This window comes from Gobio gobio (genome assembly GCF_949357685.1).
Source record: "Gobio gobio genome assembly, chromosome: 2".
Classification (NCBI taxonomy): domain Eukaryota; kingdom Metazoa; phylum Chordata; class Actinopteri; order Cypriniformes; family Gobionidae; genus Gobio; species Gobio gobio.
Window position 1 is genome coordinate 71,484,818 of NC_137098.1, and position 20,829 is coordinate 71,505,646.

Consider the following 20,829-nt stretch of genomic DNA (forward strand, 5'->3'; position numbering starts at 1 on the left):
ACCACACAAAACAAACAAAAATAAATAAAAAATAATAATATCAAAATCACAATTTTACCAATTAAACCATAACTCTCCAAAAACATCCCTCACCACAAGAGCATTTTTCACACTCCACCTTGCATCAAAAAAACCCATATTATTTGTTAATTTAGAATATGCATATTCTACAGCAACCCTGTACTTTACTAATGATTTGAACATGCCAACCAAATCAATATTTTTCCCCCTCATTTTTACATGTGTGGGACTTTAAAATTGCCAACTTTGCCTGCCCTAGCAGAAAATTCCCCAGCGTGCACTGTGCTTTCCATTTCTTCTTGTATTTCAAGCCCAAAATAAACAGATTTTTAGTAAACATAGACCCAAGTTCAGTAAATATTTTTTCCAACAGTTCAAACAAGGGAGTTAATCTGAAACAATCAGAGAAACAATGAAAAACAGTATCAGAAACATTACAAAAAGGACATGTACATGAAACCGTTACATTAAATTTTGACACCAAACTATTTGTTGCAACAACACAATGAAGTATTCTCCATTCAAGATCCCCAGATCTCTTAGGAATGGGGGGTTTGTACAAACACCTCCATGATGGAGTTAGTTCTGAAGAAATTGATAAATATTCTCTCCATTTGGTATCAGCACGTCCTTTCAATTGAGCATGAAACAAGGATTTCACACACATTTCATACATTTTCTTTTCCACGTTCTGAAAAGATTAATCTTTAAATCCCTTTAATAGCAAAGTACTATTTAAATCTTCATCCAATTCAAATCCTATTCCCACCCTAAGATCTGGAAAGGTCAAAGAATTCTCACCATTTTCAAAAAAAATATTTACAGAGGTCAAGAAAGATTGAGGAAAAGATTTTTTGAGATCCTCCATTAACCCTTCAACGTATCTTTCTGATCTAAGCCCGACTTGGTCAGCTATTGATCCAGTCGAATGCCATTGACCATTTGTAGAGTCAATTAAGTCCATTACAGTAGTTATTCCAGTTTTTAAAAACTTATCAACTACTGTACTTGACATTGATGAGTTTGTTTTAAAAAAAGGATTAAAGAACAATGGTTCTAATACACCATAATGTTCACTCTCTTTTCTATCCTACTTTAACAATTTCCAAGCTTTGAACACAGACTCATAAAACTTTAAAAGAGAACAAGTAACCTTCGAGAAAAACGATTTTTCAATTAAGAACAACTGCTTATTCATTCCGATTCCTCCTATATCTTGTAAAATAGACAAGCTATATGCAATCCAGGGAATCTTATCTGAACAGTATAGCAATTTCTGTAATGCTTGAAGTCTCAATGTTTTAATTCTTGCTTCTAAATTAATGAGTCCTTGTCCTCCTTCAATCACAGGGAGATATAAGACTCCGGGAGGAAGCCAATGAAAACCATCCCAGAAAAAATTAACAAAACTTTTTTGAATTGTAACAAGTAGCTCTTCAGGAGGGTCCAGCACTGTAAACCGGTGCCACAGCATTGAGGCTGCCAAGTTATTGACGATTAAACACCTCCCTCTATAAGACAACTTCGGAAGAATCCACCTCCACTTTTGTAGTCTCCCCGTTACTTTATCAGCTAGACTTTCCCAATTCTTTTTCATGTAAGAGTCAGTTCCCAAATATACCCCAAGAACCTTAAAACCATCCTTAATCCATTTACACTGTTGAGGAAGCTGAGGAGGGTCTATATTTTGCCACTCACCCAATAGCAGGGATGTACACTTATCCCAATTAATTTGAGCAGATGTTGCCTTTTGAAAGATTCCTAAGCTATAAATCAAAGCAGATATATCATCAGTGTTTCTGATACATACAGTCACATCATCTGCATAAGCTGTAAGTTTTACAGATGGAATTTCTGGAAACCTAGGAACAACAAGTCCATGCAATCGCTTCCTTAAAGATGACAGAAAAGATTCAATGGATATTGAGTACAAAAGTCCAGAAAGAGGACATCCTTGCCGTATGCCTCTAGTCACTGCGAAAGGTCTAGTTAGACAACCGTTAATTCTCAGCATACTAAATGTTTCATTATACAGCAATTTAACACAGGAGATAAATTGTGGACCAAAGCCAAAACCCTTCAAAGTCTTCAGTAAATATAAATGGTCCACTCTGTCAAAAGCTTTTTCTTGATCTAGAGACAAAAGTCCAATGTCAATTTGATGTGTTTTGGCAGCTTTAATTATGTCTCTTAACAAAAATAAGTTGTCGAAAATTGTTCTTTTGGGGATACAGTACGACTGATCCTCATGAATTATAGTTGTTATACATTTCTTCAACCTATTAGTTATAGCTTTTGACAGTATTTTAAAATCAGTACACAATAATGAAACAGGACGCCAATTCCTCAAGTGTCCAAGATCCCTTTTTTTTGGGTATTAATGTCAACACCGCTCTTCGACAGCTCAAGGGTAAAATGCCTTGGTTAAAGGACTCCAGGAAAACATGATACAAATCTTGTCCAAGCACATTCCAAAAACCTTTGTAGAACTCTGCAGACAGACCATCCAGTCCAGGGGATTTCCCACTGCTCAGCCCCAGCACAGCACTGGACAGCTCAGAGAAACTCAGAAAACCCTCCAGCTCCTTCCTCTCAGTCGTTGACAACTGTGGAAGATCTAGAAGAAGTTCTTCAACTGCTCCTTCCTCACAATGTTCTGACTGATAGAGGTTCTCGTAAAAAGAAATTGCAGAAGCTATAATTTCTCGCTGGTCAGTAGTTTCGCTGCCATTAGAAAGTTTCAGTTTATGGAAAAATGTCTGCTCTTTTGGCTTTTTCTCTAATCCAAAAAAAAAGGCAGTTGGAGTATCCATTTCGTTGTGCTTAACATATCTTGTTCTCACAAGAGTTTCCTTCCCCTGTTCATCCAGTAAATCCTTCAAAAGGCTTTTATTCGCTTTAATGATGTCAGCTGACAATAATCCACCTCCTTCATTGATGTAGCTTTGCTGCAGAATTTCTTGCTCCAATATCTTCATTTTCATCTTAAAATTTTCTGTATTATGTGCAGTGTATTGTTGGCAAAAGTTTTTTATCTGCACCTTTCCCAAGTCCCACCACTGATTTAAAGATGTATAACTAAATCTCTTTTCTCTCCAAGACTTCCACAAGAGCTCAAAAGAGTGCACAAAGATGTGATCATGCAGTAATCTGCTATTAAAGTGCCAGTGTGCTTGATAGGGTTTAGTCGACAGAACCGACATAGACACAGAAACAAAATGGTGATCTGACATAGATGTTGGTGAGATGCCACTACCATAAAATCTTCCTATGTTACCCGTTTCAACATAAAAACGATCCAGTCTCGCAGCAGAGACCTTATTTGCATTCATTTTCAACCAAGTGTACTGTTTAACCTGAGGATAAGCCTCTCTCCACAAATCTTCCAGATTGTGCCTATTAATTAAAGATTTAAAAACCGCCGCTGAACCAAAATGAGGTTCCTCATGGTTTCTATCTAATTTATAATCTACAGTACAATTGAAATCGCCGCCTATCACAACAATGTTATTTTGAGGACATTTGAACAATTCTTCAGAAAGCTTCCCAAAAAAAACACTTCGTTCACTTCCTATATTAGGAGCATAAATGTTAAAAAATGAAAAACGTCTCGGTTACGGATTTAACCCTCGTTCCCTGAGGAGGGAATGGAGACGTAACGTTAGTGACTAACGAATGGGGGTTTCGCTTAGAAGTCTATCAACTTCGAGTTTTGAGAAAACGCCCAATGGCGTGCCAATGCCATGGGGCATGCGGAATTTGCATACGTAGCTCCGCCTCACTGCGTGAGTATATAAGGAAGTACGAGGCAATATCGCATTATGTTACCTGCTTGAGGAGCCAAGACTGAACTCCTGCATTCCAGGTAGCACAGCTCGAAGTGGCAAGGGGACGTTACGTCTCCGTTCCCTCCTCAGGGAACGAGGGTTACATCCGTAACCGAGACGTTCCCTTTCGTTCAGTCACTACGACGTAACGTTAGTGACTAACGAATGGGGGTCCCAATATAATCCCGCCACTCAGCTGTCTTCCAGTGCCCTGCGTAAGTGTGAGTACCCTGTCGTAAGACTAGTACGGACGAAGGACTCCCACTTAACACAGGAATACCAAGGTACACTGGGAAGCATATCCCAGTGAGGGAATGCCAAGATGCCTACCCGTGGGGAGGACTTAAGAGACACATATGACCCGGAGAGGGCTGCATATGGAAGATCTCTAGGGTACCAGCCGAAGGTGGATTTTTAACCCTAGGGGTGGCGGGGACACGCCAAGGGAAGAACCCGCTCACTGCGGAGACTTACGGTGAAATACACATGTGGGGGTCGCCGGAGGGAACCATGCACATGGGGCACCTGGCCGGACATGAGGGTCTGGGCTCGAAAGGGCAGACTGAACTGATGTCGGCGTCGACAGTGCTGGAGGAGCTCAGGGCTCTCGGGGAGCTCACCTGAGGAAAATAACGCACGTATCCAGTCCGTGGAGTGGAGTGGCGAGCAAGCGAAGACACCTGAGCCTGGCCCATTACCGGCCCCTCGGGGGGGCGAGTACATAGTCGGACACTGGCTCCACTCGGAGATTGTAGAATCTGGCGAATGTGTTGGGTGTCGCCCAGCCTGCAGCTCTGCAGATGTCTGCTAGCGAGGCGCCATGCGCTAGAGCCCAAGAGGAAGCCACACTCCGGGTGGAGTGTGCCCTCACACCAAGGGGACATGGTCGGCCTTGCTGCTGGTAAGCCAAAGCAATGGTGTCCACTATCCAGTGAGACAGCCTTTGCTTTGAGAGAGCACTTCCCTTCCGCTCTCCACCATAACAGACAAAGAGCTGGTCTGAGGTCCTGAAACACTGCGTCATGTCTACGTAGGCGCGAAGGGCGCGTACTGGACAGAGCAATGCCAAGGCTGGGTCTGCCTCCTCCAAAGGCAGCGCTTGCAGGTTCACCACCTGGTCCTTAAACGGAGTGGTGGGAACCTTGGGCACATATCCAAGCCGGGGTCTCAGGATCACGTGAGAGTTAGCCGGCCCGAATTCCAGGCACGCTTCGTCAACCGAAAATGCCTGCAGGTCCCCGACCCTCTTGACTGAGGCCAATGCGGTCAGCAGAGCCGTCTTCAGAGACAGAAACTTAATATCAACCGACCGCAAAGGCTCAAAGGGAGGTCTCTGCAGAGCAGTTAACACTACTGCGAGGTCCCAAGAGGGTACGAGAGGAGAGCGAGGAGGATTCAGTCTCCTAGCTCCCCTCAGGAACCTGATGACCAGGTCGTGCTGACTTACCTTTTTGTTCTCCAAGAGATCGTGGTGGGCAGATATTGCGGCCACATATACCTTGAGGGTGGAGGGAGACAGCCTTCGCTCCAGCCCCTCTTGGAGAAACTCAAGCACGGACCCGATCGGGCATTTCCAGCGGTCTTCTTGGCGGGAAGAGCACCAGTTGACGAAGAGCCTCCACTTCAACGCATAGGCATGCCGAGTGGACTCTGCCCTAGCGGAAGTGATGGTGGCGACCACCGTAGGTAGGCCACTCAAACCTGCCGGGTCCCGTCTAGGAGCCACACGTGGAGGTTCCAAAGGTCGGGACGCGGGTGCCAATGGGTGCCCCGTCTCTGAGTAAGGAGGTCCGGTCTCAGAGGAATAGGCCAGGGAGGGGCTGTCGCAAGGAGAATGAGTTCGGGGAACCAGGTCCGGCCGTGCCAGTACGGGGCGACCAAAAGGACCTGCTCCTTGTCCTCCCTGATCTTGCACAGAAGCTGTGCGAGTAGGCTCACTGGGGGGAACGCATATTTGCGTAGGCCCCGCGGCCAACTGTGCGCCAGTGCATCCGTGCCGAGCGTGCCCTCGGTCAGGGAATAATACAGGCTGCAGTGGGAAGAGTCGTGGGAGGCAAACAGGTCTACCTGTGCGTCGCCGAACTGTTCCCAAATCAGCTGAACCGTCCGGGGATGGAGTCTCCATTCTCCCGGGAGAGGCTGAAACCGCGAGAGCTCGTCGGCTGCGTGGTTCAGGACTCCCGGAATATGGACAGCACGAAGGGACCTCAGGCGCTTCTGACTCCATAGGATGAGATGACGGGCGAGTTGAGACATGCGGCGGGAGCGTAGACCGCCCTGGTGGTTGATGTACGCTACTACGGCCGTGTTGTCTGTCCGGACAAGCACATGTTGGCCCTTCAGCAACGCTCGGAAGCGGTGCAGGGCGAACCGTACTGCCAGCAACTCGAGGCAATTGACATGCAGGAGGCGCTGGGGTCCTGTCCAGGAGCCCGCGGCTGCTTGTCCATTGCACATCGCACCCCAGCCCGTGGCAGAGGCATCCGTCGATACGACAACATGCCTGGAAACTCGTTCTAAGGGCACACCGGCCCGTAGAAAGCTGAGGTTCGACCACGGGGTGAGTGTCTGTACGCAGCCCGAGTGACTTGGACCCGGAGCGTGCCAGACTGCCATGCCCATCTCGGGACTCGATCGCGAAGCCAGTGCTGAAGTGGTCTCATATGAAGCAATCCGAGCGGCGTTACCGCGGCTGCAGATGCCATATGCCTCAGGAGCCTCTGAAATAGTTTCAGTGGAACCGCATTCTTGCTCTCGATTTGTCGGAGGCAAGTCAGCAGAGACTGCGCGCGCTCGCTCGAAAGCTGCGCGTACATGGCGACCGAGTCGATCTCCATACCGAGAAAAGAGATCCTCTGCACGGGGCAAAGTTTGCTCTTCTCCCAGTTGACCCGAAGGCCCAGACGGGTTAAGTGGTGGAGAACCAGATCTCTGTGTCCGCAAACCTGCTCTCGAGAGTGGCCTAGTATGAGCCAGTCGTCGAGGTAGTTCAGGATGCGGACCCCGTGCTGCCAAAGGGGCGCAAGGGCTGCCTCGGCGATCTTCGTGAAGACGCGAGGGGACAGAGATAACCCGAATGGGAGAACTGCGTACTGGTATGCCCGCCCCTCGAAAGCAAACCGTAGGAACGGTCTGTGTCGAGGAAGGATGGAGACATGGAAGTAGGCGTCCTTCAGGTCCATCGCTGCAAACCAATCGTACGGACGAATGCATTCGAAAAGGCGTTTCGCAGTCAACATCTTGAACGGAAGCCGGTGAAGGGATCGGTTCAAGATGCGAAGGTCCAGGATTGGCCGTAACCCACCGGTTTTCTTGGGTACAATGAAGTAGGGGCTGTAGAACCCCGACCTCATTTCGGCTGGAGGGACAGGCTCGATCGCACCCTTCGCCAGTAGAGTGGCAATCTCTGCACGCATGACGGGGGCATGGGCCCCGGTCATGGTATAGCGGACTCCCCTGTAACGGGGAGGAGCCTGCGCGAACTGAATCGCGTAGCCGAGCCTGATGGTCCGGGCAACCCAGCGGGACAGCCCCGGAAGCTGAAGCCAGGCTTCCAGACACTGCACCAACGGGGTCATACGGACAACAGACGTACCCTGGGTGGGGCAGCGAGGCAGCGTTACCGGCGCGGACAGGGGAGGCTGTTGGGCGTCCCCGGGTCGGAGCACGGTTAACGGCTGCGCCCTGACAGAGGAGACCAGGTAAGGACTCGCGTTCCACTGGGGTCTGCTCTGCCAGGGGGCTGGCGACAGAGAGGGACGAGAGTGGCGAGACCCGAGGGTGGCGCGCACTGCCGTCACCGATCTCTGGGGGCTCAGGGATGGGGTTGTCAGTTCTTTCTTTAACCACATTAGGGTGCTGCTGACCCGGGGGCCAGCAGCTGAACAAAAGATTCTCCCCCGGCCCTCCACCGGGGGAAGGAGCGGCCCTGCCGCCGTCTCCTGGAAAGAACTGCCCATCCCTGAGCTGTCCGCATCAGGAGCGCCGCTTAGCCTGGTGTTTCTTCGCGGGCTGCGGGGCTGGAGCGGACTGGGACGCCTTCCTGCGGCTGCCTCTGCGCGGCCCGGGTGGAGGCTGCTGCTTGGGTGGCGCAGAGGCGGAGGAAGCCACGGGAGGGCGTCCTCGGCGGCAAGCAGGCTGAGGCACCTGCGCTGGCGGTGGGGTGGAGGCAGCAGCTGACCGCCGGGGCAGGATGTATTTTATAGCCTCAGTCTGCTTCTGAGCGGCCGAGAACTGTTGGGCGAAGCTCTCGACCGCTCCGCCGAATAGCCCATCCTGCGATATGGGGGCGTTGAGGAAACGTGTTCGCTCAGCGTCGCGCATATCAGACAGGGTGAGCCATAGGTGTCTCTCCTGGACCACATTTGTGGACATCACCTGACCCAGGGAGCGTGCGGTCACCTTCGTCGCCCGGAGAGCGTGGTCGGTGGCGGCACGCAACTCATTGCTGAGTCCTGGATCAGCCCCTCTCTCGTGCATATCACACAGCAACTTGGCTTGGTAAGCCTGAAGAGTTGCCATGGTATGCAAAGAAGCGACGGCCTGCCCCGCAGCTCTATAGGACTTCGCCACCAGGGATGACGAAAACCTACAGACTTTGGAGGGGTGCTTTGGGTCACCACGCCAGGACGAAGCGCTCTGAGGACACAGTTGCATCGCAACAGAACGTTCGACTGGGGGGACCCCAGTGTACCCATGAGCCGCAGCTCCATCAAGAGAGGTGAAGGCGGAAGAGGCCGCCAAACGTTCACGGGAAGACAACGGGGCCCTCCAGGAACGCGCGACCTCTTCATGCACCTCGGGGAAGAAAGGTATTGGAGGAGCGGCCGGACGGGTGTCCGAACGCGCCGCCCCCAAAAACCAATCACCCAACCGCGAACGCTCGGGCCGAGGCGGAGGGTTCCACTCCAGTCCAAGCGCTGCGGCGGCCCGAGATAGCATGGCTGTCAACTCTGGGTCCGACTCGGGCAATGCTGGCGCACCCGAAGGTGGCAGCACAGCCGAATCATCATCCTCAGATGACTCCAGCCCACCTTGTGATGCGGCGATAGACATCACTTCCTCTTCCGCCGCGCCAAACGCCACAGTCGGGACAGCAGGAGCCGGCCCCGATGTAGACGCTTGAGCGCGGACCGGGTCAAGTGCCTGAGAGGGGGGTGTGGGCCGAGGAACTAGCGTCGGAGCTTTGTTCCACACCGTCACCCTCAGATCACCCTGGTCACCAGCCAAAGTGCCGCCTCCAGAGGAGACCGCAGATTGGGGGGTGGCGGAGGGGACTCTCGTTCCGGCATCAGCACGGAACTCACGGAGTCTCGATCGAAGCACTGAGATGGCCAGGTTCCCGCAGAGGGAACATGAATCATCCACGAGCGCTGCCTGAGCGTGCTGAAAGCCCAAACACGTCACACAGCGCTCGTGCCCGTCAAAAGAAAAAAGCGATCTACCGCACCCAGAAGTGCACGGACGAAACATCCTGAAAAGGACGTGTCACGTGCAAGCTCTTTTATGAGAGGAAACTTTGCAGCCGATGCCGAAGCGCCCAGGGAAACACACACCAGCTGGATGCAGACCACTGCACAGATCAGCAGGCAGGAAGTATGCGATCACTGGAACGCGCCGTCACACCAACACCGACTGGAAAGCTGCTCGTCTCGAAGAAGCTGACAGAGTCTCAGAAGGCTGTAGGAGTGAAGAGGTAGGTACTCTTGGCTCCGAAAGCAGAAACATAATGCGATATTGCCTCGTACTTCCTTATATACTCACGCAGTGAGGCGGAGCTACGTATGCAAATTCCGCATGCCCCATGGCATTGGCACGCCATTGGGCGTTTTCTCAAAACTCGAAGTTGATAGGCTTCTAAGCGAAACCCCCATTCGTTAGTCACTAACGTTACGTCGTAGTGACTGAACGAAAGGGAACTATTATTGCCTATTGTCATCTCAGCGCGCAATAGGCGTCCAGGTATTATTTCTAAAAAGTCTGGATTATTTTTTACACGTTTTGAAATTAAAAATGCAACCCCAGCACTCAAATTTGTACCATGACTGTAAATCTCCATCCATTAGCCCAAAAACCGAAAACTAATGACGTGGTCAAAAGGAATTCTGTGTGTAAGCCTTTTCAGCCTTTCTGTGAAGTTCTCCTAATTTATTGATATCTCATTTTAAATCTGACTCCATTAATAATTTTATCTGACTCCAATTCTAAGTGACTCCATAAAGTGTGCTACATTTAGAGTTTATCAGCTGATTTTACGATTAGTTGCGATTTAATTTAGATCGTTGATTTTCTTTATATCTTCCTAGTTTTTATATTCGTTCATCGAGAGACCCTAAATCGCACAGAGACATGACGCGTCCGGATTTCGCGCGCTCACGGGCACAAAACGGTTACTTCTGTGATTAGTCAGAGGGTGTAGAGTGAATATTTTACCTTTAAGTGGTTGCACATGCTCACTCAACAAAAAGTGTAATTTTAGCAATATTCACGGACTACAACTTGCTAACCCAGCGATAGTCAGAAATCGGAATATCGCGCACGCTGCGCTCCATGCTTCAGTCGTGGCGTCATCGGTTTGATCTATCATAACCCTAGATTTTGCGGTAATAAAGGACTCTACATCGATCCATACTAGAATAACGATTTCGGAACCATACATGAGAAATCAAGGTTAACATTTATTTTGGCCAGACAGGAAAAGTAAATACGTAAACAAGAATCCATGGTACACAACTGATCAGCGTAAAAACATAAAACACAATTGCAAAGCAATATGAAAATAATTTAAAAGAGTCATCATGTCTGGCACATCTACATGCAGTTTGCACGGGGGGTCTGATTGCAGAATATTCCCCCAGAGAGTTAGAACATCCAGTCTTAAATACTCCAACTAGAACAAAAGGGCTGTAAATATTTGCAACACCCCCACCTGGTTTTGGGGGAGTGGATCAGATATCTTTGAAGAGACTACTCAAAGGAGAACTGAATTCTCATTAGTTTTCCAATCTTTCTAATACTACCAGTGACTGCAGTGAAACCGAGACCATTTTACCATTCGCACTGAGACCTTTAAAAAGACATCAAACATGAAAAGGATAAAACAATAAATTTACAAATAACATCATCACTGATATATCTGCATTTGGTGACTTGAAACCAGGACAAGGAGAGGGCAAAATGGGGAGGGGGGAGGAATGTTTGTCAGGGTGTTGTCACAGTTTCTGTGAGATCTTTTCCTCAAGATTAGTGACTTTATTGTTCAATTGCTGAGGTATGTATCTCAGCTTTTGTCATAGCACCAAAACCGACTCTTACATGACTAAGGCTACCCGACCATTCATTTTTCCAGTCAGCTTCATTACAGACATTGGTATGTGTCTCTTGTAACATAACTACATCAGATTTTTTAAGATGCAAATATTTAAATAAAGTAGTTCTCTTTTGTACATCCCTACAGCCATTTATGTTTAAAGATCCGATGTTAAAGGATGTCATCAGGATTAAAAAAAGGAGAAAAGATGCACAATCCATCATGTCTCTTTAGGGCTTTTTTTTTAGTCTTTTTCTGACAGCACTCACAAATTTTTTAAGTCTGTAGCGCCTAGCCTGATCAAATTCCTCTAAAGTGGCTTTCTTCATAGCGACTAAAGAGGACTCAATAAAGAGCTTTAAGTCAGAAAAGAACATTTCAATCTCTGGCTTCCTCTGATTTTTTGTAGCATTTAAGAAATCATTAAGTTGTTCCACAGTATAATAACGAGGCTTTGCCAGTCTCTCAACAGTACTTTCCTGTGAATTAGTTTCAGACAATCCATCAGCAATGGAATCTGAACAATCACTGTCCAAATCACTATCCATTGCTTGTGATTCAGGCACGATACTGCTTGATGCCTGCATCTCAGTCAAAACATCACTCACTATAGGTCGATCTTTTTCTCTGGATTTCTCCACCTCAACAATAGCCTCCTCCACAATATCATTTGTTTCACTCTGCGTCTGTCCAGCATCGGGTATTTCAGCAACAGTCTCAGTGTTATCAACACCAACTATATACAACGGCTCTACCACGTCAGTAAGCGCGGACCTTTCAGCGCTCGGATCGGGCGCTGCGTTTCCATGAGTCACCTCAGCCGGATTCTCTGGAGCATCCAAAATCCACTCTGGATTAGGTTCAACTTCATTCCTTGCCGTTTGAGCCTCTTTAACTAGGGGACAGGCTGTTTTAATGTGCCCATATTTCCCACAAAGAAAACATTTCATGGACTCAGTGCTGATAAAGATTGTGTAATCTTTTGCAAGCACCGTGAGTTTAACAGAAACCTCCAACGTTGCAAATTCAGCACTCAGTATCATAACAGCCTGACGTCTGAATGACATAACATGTTTTAACTCAGGGGTTTTCAAACCCAGAGGAATCATCTTAATAGGCCCAACCAATTTTCCGTAACGAGCTAAAATGCCCTCAAGCGCTTTATCAGAGACAAACGGAGGTACGTTTGACAACATCACCTTTTTCGAGAGGTTAGACAAGGGTAATACAGGAATAAAAACATCCTGAACAGTCAATCCACACTCCACTAAGTGATTAACCATTTCAACTTCTTTCAGAAAAACAACCATTGCTTTATTCATCCTAGAAGCAGACATGATGTTTTGTGCACCTACTTCTTTGCCAATTGCAACCAAAACGATCTCAATAGACACTGATCCATCCGCCGGCATGCACTTGCACGCATGCCGCGCGGACAAACAGGAAAAACCATCAGAGTTTGAACCCATCTCTATCAGCTATGCTGACAGAAAAGTCAACACTCTGATTCTCTATCCTTGATATTCAATATTCAAAAGGAATAAACCAGAAAAGGAAAAAGTTGGAAACTCACTCGAGCACGCCACACACCCTCCGCTCACACGCTCCCCACAGACACTCCGCACATGCGCACGAGAGAGAGAGAGAGAGAGAGAGAGAGAGAGAGAGAGAGAGAGAGAGTGTGTGTGTGTGTGTGTGTTGTAGTTCGTTTTTTTCGCTAGTGAGAGACCAACATGCATCTTATATTGCAGCCAATCAGCTTTCGTGTAATTGGCGCGAGGATCTCTCTGATTGTACAACGGACACATCAAACGGATTTTATTCTTCAGCTGACAGTTCTTCCAGCTCCGCGATCGTGAAAGCAAAGGCGAATCTTTCCTACCTGACATCTCGCATAATGACCAAATAAAAGTATGATATGCCCGATAGCACTAAAAAAAAGTTTAAAAAGCGATGTAAACCCCGAATTCATTCGCTACTGACACATGGACCGATGTCAGACTCGATGCCGGATTCTGCACGCGTTTGCAGCCTGTCAGCGCTCGCGCGAGTGTACATTACCGAATCTAGCCTCATTACTGTTGGTCTTAAAGTGAAAGCAACCCAATATAGCCTAGCCTATTATACCCACTCCTGCCTGTGTCGTTAATATTAATCAAACAACAACAACGGGGAAAAACAAACAGTAGCCTACCTAAACTAAAGCACTGTTTGTATCTGTATATATAAGTTGTATTTATTTGTCCTGTCAAACAAGATTCATGCATTTGTTTGTTTTATGTGTTGTTTTGCCATGTGTGACTATTGTGCATCTAACATAATGATATGGTAAATGTGGCATCGTAATTATGAAAAAACAAACAAAAAAACATGCACATTTCTGAAAATGACCACCACAAAATCAGTAATTTTGATCTCACAAAAAATACACACACACACACACACACACACACACACACACACACACACACACACACAACCGGTCAAAAGTTTGAGAACGGTAAGATTTTTAAAATGTTTTTAAAGAAGTCTCTTCTGCTCACCAAGGCTGCATTTATTTGATCCAAAATACAGCAAAACATTTTTTTTTACAATTTAAAATAACTATTTTATATTTCAATATATATTTTAAAATGTAATTTATTTCTGTGATTCAAAGCTGAATTTTCAGCATCATTACTCCAGACTTTAGAGTCACATAATCCTTCAGAAATATTTTTGTTTACTTTCTATTTCAGATAAATGCTGTCTTTAGAACTTTCTATCCATCAAATAATCCTAAAAATGTTTTACACAACTGTGCTCAACACTGATAATAATCATAAATGTTTGTTGATCATCAGATCCTCATATGAGAATGATTAATGAAGAGTCATGTGACACTGAAGACTGGAGTAATGATGATTTGATCACAGGAATAAATGACACTTTACTATATATTCACATAGAGAACCGTCACAACACAACTGTCACAATATTACAGCTTTTTTGTGTTTTTAATAACATAAATGCAGCATTGGTGAGCAGAAGAGACTTCTGTAAAAACATAAAAAAATCTTACCGTTCTCAAACTTTTGACCGGTAGTGTGTTTGTATATTAATCCTGATGGGATTGAGCTATGAGGAAGTGCAAGTTTACTAATACTTTGTTCAATTTGAATAAATTAATTTGCTTTGCAAGTAATTTTGTGATTCTGCATTTCATTTTGTAAGTTTTTTTTTTTTAATTGCGTGATATAGGTCTTAAATTTAATTCATAATAGTCTTGAAAAGGTCTTAAAAAGTCTTAAATTTGACTTGGTGAAACCTGCAGATACCCTGAAACATGTACGCGAGATTGGCTTAGGCCAGTAGTTTGCAACAGCCGCGAGGCTTATTGCCACGTCTGCAAGAAGACAATTAATATAACCTGGGTGGGTGTGAATGGCGTCAAATCGCATATGTAATCAAATAGCCACTAAGCTAGGATGCGCGGACGCAGCGAGCCGCTTCCCATATCAATGTGCTGCGCTACGGATGCATCAACGACCTCAACCTCCACTGCTTTGCCCTCAACCCTGACTGCTCTCCCGATTCAAACCACTGCCAGTAGCCTAACATTAGTCCATCAACAGGTGTGTGACAGACGTCAGACAGCAGACGCCATGCCCTATCACCAACGCTACGTTACTTTGCGAGCTGAGGTGCTGTGGTGTTTAGACCTTGCAACTAAACACCACTCTTTATATTTGAACCATGGCATTGAAGAGCTGTTTCGAAATATGCAAGTTGCTTAAAGCTGGGCATACACTGTGCGATTTCTGTGCGATTTCAGCAAGGTTATCTACTCACACTGTACGAGTAGATCGCATGCGATGTAAAGCCAAAGCTCACGGTTTATATGCTCACACCATGGCTCGGATCGTCGAGCGCGACTTGTCTGCTCACTGTACGAGTGAAGATTTAGCATTTACTATTTATGTATATAAATGATTATTATTATTATTAGGGTAGGCCTACTTTTATTATTAAATTGATAATACATTTAATTTGCCCCTTTGATAATTTCATAATGTATCAATGGATAACCGACACACGCTGCATAATAAAATAATAGATAGATTAGCTTACTCCTCATTATTTAAATACATTTTGCCCAATTAAACAAGGAATTATAGGCCTATAATTAAAATGATTATCAGTCTATAATATGTCAGAACACTACAATAATATCAGTATTATCAGAAAGTAAGAGCAGCTTTATTTCAAAAACAACTTGTTTAACACGAAATGGGCCTATACTTCTCTTCTAATTAGTTTCACAATATGGGCCTCAAGAGAAATATGAAGAATATAAATTCAGACAGTTATAGGCTATACGTTATCAGCATATGTTAAAGCAGATTTATATAAATAAAGAGATATCTCTTGTCTCTGTGAGAATATGCGCCGAAAGCTTGTCAGCTTGTTGGGAAATGTTTAGATGAAGTAATGGAGACGGTGTGAACATGGCCTTTTCATGTTCCAGCGTGAGCTGGAGGGAGGTGTCTTCCGTCAGTAGCTTGCTTTCTGATTGGGTATTGTTTCGTTTCACATGATAATCTCCAGAGCGCCCACGCTTGTCCTCGGGATAGAGATATATAATATAAGTATAACTATGAATAATAATCTTAAAACAAGTATAACTATGAATAACTGCTGTTGCACAAGTTGTTACCTCATCTGTCCATGAACAAATTTAGATGAGATAAACCATTTATCACACATTTTCCCTCTGTTTTGTTTCAGATCAGCCATCAGTAGTTTACCAGTATGGAGGCCAGCCAAGACCAACTGGGATATTTTGTTCATACTTTTTGTTGCCATATCGTCATGATCTCTGCTTTGATTTGTTGTTATGAATTCAGTTCTCTATTTTTTTTTTTTTTTTTGTAATTGATTGTGACGTTGAATAAAAAATATACTGATGTACATGGACTCAAGTCTCTTATTTGGAATTTATTAAATGTATGATTTATTTTATTGCATTCATGTAAAATATTCAAAATAAAGTAATAACATATTAACATATGCATATTTTGTAAAATAAAAAGTAAAATAAATTACAGTAAAATTACTGTAAAAATATAATACTGTCAAATTAAATTACGGTAAGGGCATCATACTGTAAAATTAATTTACGGTAAGGGCATCATACTGTAAAATTAAATTACGGTAAGGGCATCATACTGTAAAATTAAATTACGGTAAGGGCATCATACTGTAAAATTAAATTACGGTAAGGGCATCATACTGTAAAACACATTTACAGGTAAGCTACTGTAAAGGGGCAATTACAGTAACTTTACAGTAAGTTACCGCAGAAATACAATAAAATGTCTAACAGTGTATATTAATAATGTCAAATTAATAGAACATTAACTATATTAATATTGTCATATTAATAGAACATTAACTATATTAATAATGTCACATTAATAGAACATTAACTATATTAATAATGTCACATTAATAGAACATTAACTATATTAATAATGTCAAATTAATAGAACATTAACTATATTAATAATGTCAAATCATTAGAACATTAACTATATTAATAATGTCACATTAATAGAACATTAACTATATTAATAATGTCACATTAATAGAGCATTAACTATATTAATAATGTCACATTAATAGAACATTAACTATATTAATAATGTCACATTAATAGAACATTAACTATATTAATAATGTCAAATTAATAGAACATTAACTATATTAATAATGTCACATTAATAGAACATTAACTATATTAATAATGTCACATTAATAGAACATTAACTATATTAATAATGTCACATTAATAGAACATTAACTATATTAATAATGTCACATTAATAGAACATTAACTATATTAATAATGTCACATTAATAGAACATTAACTATATTAATAATGTCACATTAATAGAACATTAACTATATTAATAATGTCACATTAATAGAAAATTAACTATATTAATAATGTCACATTAATAGAACATTAACTATATTAATAATGTCACATTAATAGAAAATTAACTATATTAATAATGTCAAATTAATAGAACATTAACTATATTAATAATGTCACATTAATAGAACATTAACTATATTAATAATGTCACATTAATAGAACATTAACTATATTAATAATGTCACATTAATAGAAGATTAACTATATTAATAATGTCACATTAATAGAACATTAACTATATTAATAATGTCACATTAATAGAACATTAACTATATTAATAATGTCACATTAATAGAACATTAACTATATTAATAATGTCACATTAATAGAACATTAACTATATTAATAATGTCACATTAATAGAACATTAACTATATTAATAATGTCACATTAATAGAACATTAACTATATTAATAATGTCACATTAATAGAACATTAACTATATTAATAATGTCACATTAATAGAACATTAACTATATTAATAATGTCACATTAATAGAACATTATCTCTATTAATAATGTCACATTAATAGAACATTAACTATATTAATAATGTCACATTAATTGAACATTAACTATATTAATAATGCCAAATTAATAGAACATTAACTATATTAATAATGTCACATTAATAGAACATTAACTATATTAATAATGTCACATTAATAGAACATTAACTATATTAATAATGTCACATTAATAGAACATTAACTATATTAATAATGTCACATTAATAGAACATTAACTATATTAATAATGTCACATTAATAGAACATTAACTATATTAATAATGTCACATTAATAGAACATTAACTATATTAATAATGTCACATTAATAGAACATTAACTATATTAATAATGTCACATTAATAGAACATTAACTATATTAATAATGCCACATTATTAGAACATTAACTATATTAATAATGCTAGATGAACCAGTGAAACAGGTCATTACATGATTATAGTGTCATCATCAAAACTTAATTGTCATTACAGAGTCATCATAATTTATTTTGCCATAACATGTGTTTTTTTTTTAAAGACAAAGTTGCAGCAGCAAAAAAATGTCAATAATCACTTAATAATCTCATTCTCTTCTAAAGTCTCTGAATGACACGTGTTTCTGATGCTCCACCGCTGCTCTTATTCACATCCAAACCATAAATCAGTGTAAGAATAATGAACAAACTGACTCTGAATCTGTTTCCATGTGTTTTTCTTAAAGTGAGCACAGGACTCGTCTTTGTCAATCAGACGATGAAGTGGAGAGACGCTCAGAGTTACTGCAGACAGAATCACATTGATCTGGTCAGTGTGAGGAACCAGAATGAGAATCAACAGATTCAGAAGTTCATCAATGATAGTCGCATATCTAATGATGTCTGGATCTGGATCGGCCTGTTCAGAGTCAGAGACTCATGGCAGTGGTCAGATCAGAGTAACTCCTCATTCAGAGACTGGAAGTCTGGTCAACCTGATAATTATGGAGGTGTTGAAAACTGTGCAGTGATTCAATGGGCTGCTCAGAGACAATGGAATGACATCTCTTGCAGTAACCAATTTCCTTTTGTGTGTCATGAAGGTGAGCAGATCCTCTCAAAACACACACAGTCCATCATCAGCTCCAGATATCTTAAAGTTCACGCTACATGTCTGACATGACAGATTCCTCCACAGTGTTTGTTCTGCATGTTGTTTTTGATCAGTCTCTCTCTAGTTTTTGCTTGTGGTTTGTTTTGTGTCCAGATAAACTGATTCTGATCAGAGAGAACCGGACGTGGTCTGAAGCTCTGAGATACTGCAGACAGAATCATGTGGATCTGGTCTCGGTTCATTCAGTCGAGATGCAGCGTGAGGTGATGAATGTGGTTAAAGGGGCGTCTACTGAGGAGGTGTGGTTGGGTTTACGTCACTCCTGCACTGTGGGACTCTGGTTCTGGGTGAGCGGAGAGACCGTGTGCTATCAGAACTGGGCGATAGATGATTCAGATCAATGTGAGTCTGCAGGGAGATCTGGAGCAGTTCAGTCTGGAGGAAAGCAGCGCTGGATCAGCCGTCCTGAAAACAACAAACTCAACTTCATCTGCAGCAATTATGAGTGAAGGATATGTTTGTGTTGTTCTTTCATGACTGTCATATCTTTTTTAACACTTTTTCTACTGTTTTTTACTGTTTTCATCAGATAATGTGCTTGTATCAGTACAAAGAAATTAATTTATGTAATGTAAGAGTATAAAATACTAATATGCACTATATATATGTTTTAAAGATCCCATGAAATCAAAATGAGTTTTCATCTGTGGCTTTTAGTCGTTCTCTTCTGGAAAACACTCATTATTTTCAACACAGACTGTTCAATCAAACGCTCTACAACACCTGCAACTCTTTATGAAAGGGTTGAGTCATTATCACAGGGAGATTTTGCTTGCTTTGTTCTCTTTTACTCATTTACTAGAAGGAAATACCAAAAAAAAAAAAAAAAAACTGTTCTCCCTTTTATAATCTCCAACAAAATAGCCCCGATAATGAAAGTCCATGAATAGACTCACTGGACTCGACACATCAGTCCCTTAGTCCATAGAAATAAAAAATAATAGTAACAAAAAATAATATTCATCTATCTGACTCCCCCGAAAGTCCAGTTGGAAAAATCAAGTGTCCCCAAAAAGAAGAAAAAATTAATCCACAGTCCGAAAAATGTGTATTCCAGAGTAGAACCAATAAAACAGCTCAAAAGTCTAATACACCATGACTCTGATTTATTTTCAGAGATCATTTGGACCGATGCTCTGGAGTTAAGGTAGTAAACACATGCCACCTCTCTCCACACACACACACACACACACACACACATCCCCCTTCAAAATGGCCGCCTTCTCTTCTCATGGGCTGGCCCATCATAATAAAAGTCCTAAGCAAACAACAAATGTCCCCCTAATTCCCCCTCAAACAAAATCATACATGCACACATGCACACATGCGGATAAAACAATAAACATTTAGGAATGGCACATACACACATTCATTGACTTTTGTTGTTAAACTCCTTAGTGAGCATCCTGCAGGCTTTACTGTGGCAGTGTCACAGCACTCACAGTAAACTACTCCTGCTTCAAGGATGTGGTTTAAAGCATGGCTTAAATGGCTATTTAAAAGCAAATCAAAGCAAAGCACAAGCCACGGCTGCGTTTCTCTAAAGCATCGTGAGCTAAGTTGATGTTGGTGGCAATGGTCTACGATGCTTTTGGAAACGCAGCTGTTGATTTCATGGGATCTTAGTATTCTGGTGGTGTGGTTTCTTTCTTCTCACTGCTGTACTAGTCATATCTTTACAAATTACATGTGTAGAAAATGATTGTGAGCAACTATATGTGTCTCAGTGAAATGAAATATGATTTATTCTTAAAGATAAACTAAAAGTTGAGTATAAAGTATCTTGCAACCTGTAATTCAAAGGAGGGCAACACCAGCTAAAATAAACATATTTACCAACAGCATTCTTGTGTTGTGACGTTTATGAAACACAAATATATATATAACAGAAAATGACGTAACATTTCAACTCAATAGTTTTCTACACAGTAAAGTTCTCTGTGTTAAGTGAACACTAACACTCTGTAGATTGGACCCATAGACACTGAGTAAAGTAACAGCAGTTTAAAGCTTGACTTTATTTCTGTTATTGAGA

The 20,829-nt window shown here is 42.4% G+C and overlaps 1 protein-coding gene across 1 annotated transcript in view; it reads left to right on the forward strand.

Moving 5' to 3' along the window:
• Window positions 1-19,804, forward strand: part of LOC307120795 (C-type mannose receptor 2-like) — a 313,286-nt gene extending 293,482 nt beyond the window's left edge. The window contains exons 4-5 of the mRNA XM_079807971.1: window positions 18,367-18,723; window positions 18,888-19,804. Of these exons, the coding sequence (XP_079664097.1) occupies window positions 18,367-18,723; window positions 18,888-19,243 (713 nt within the window). The 3' untranslated portion in view covers window positions 19,244-19,804. The remainder of the gene's footprint in view (window positions 1-18,366; window positions 18,724-18,887) is intronic.
• The last annotated feature ends 1,025 nt before the right edge of the window (window positions 19,805-20,829 follow it).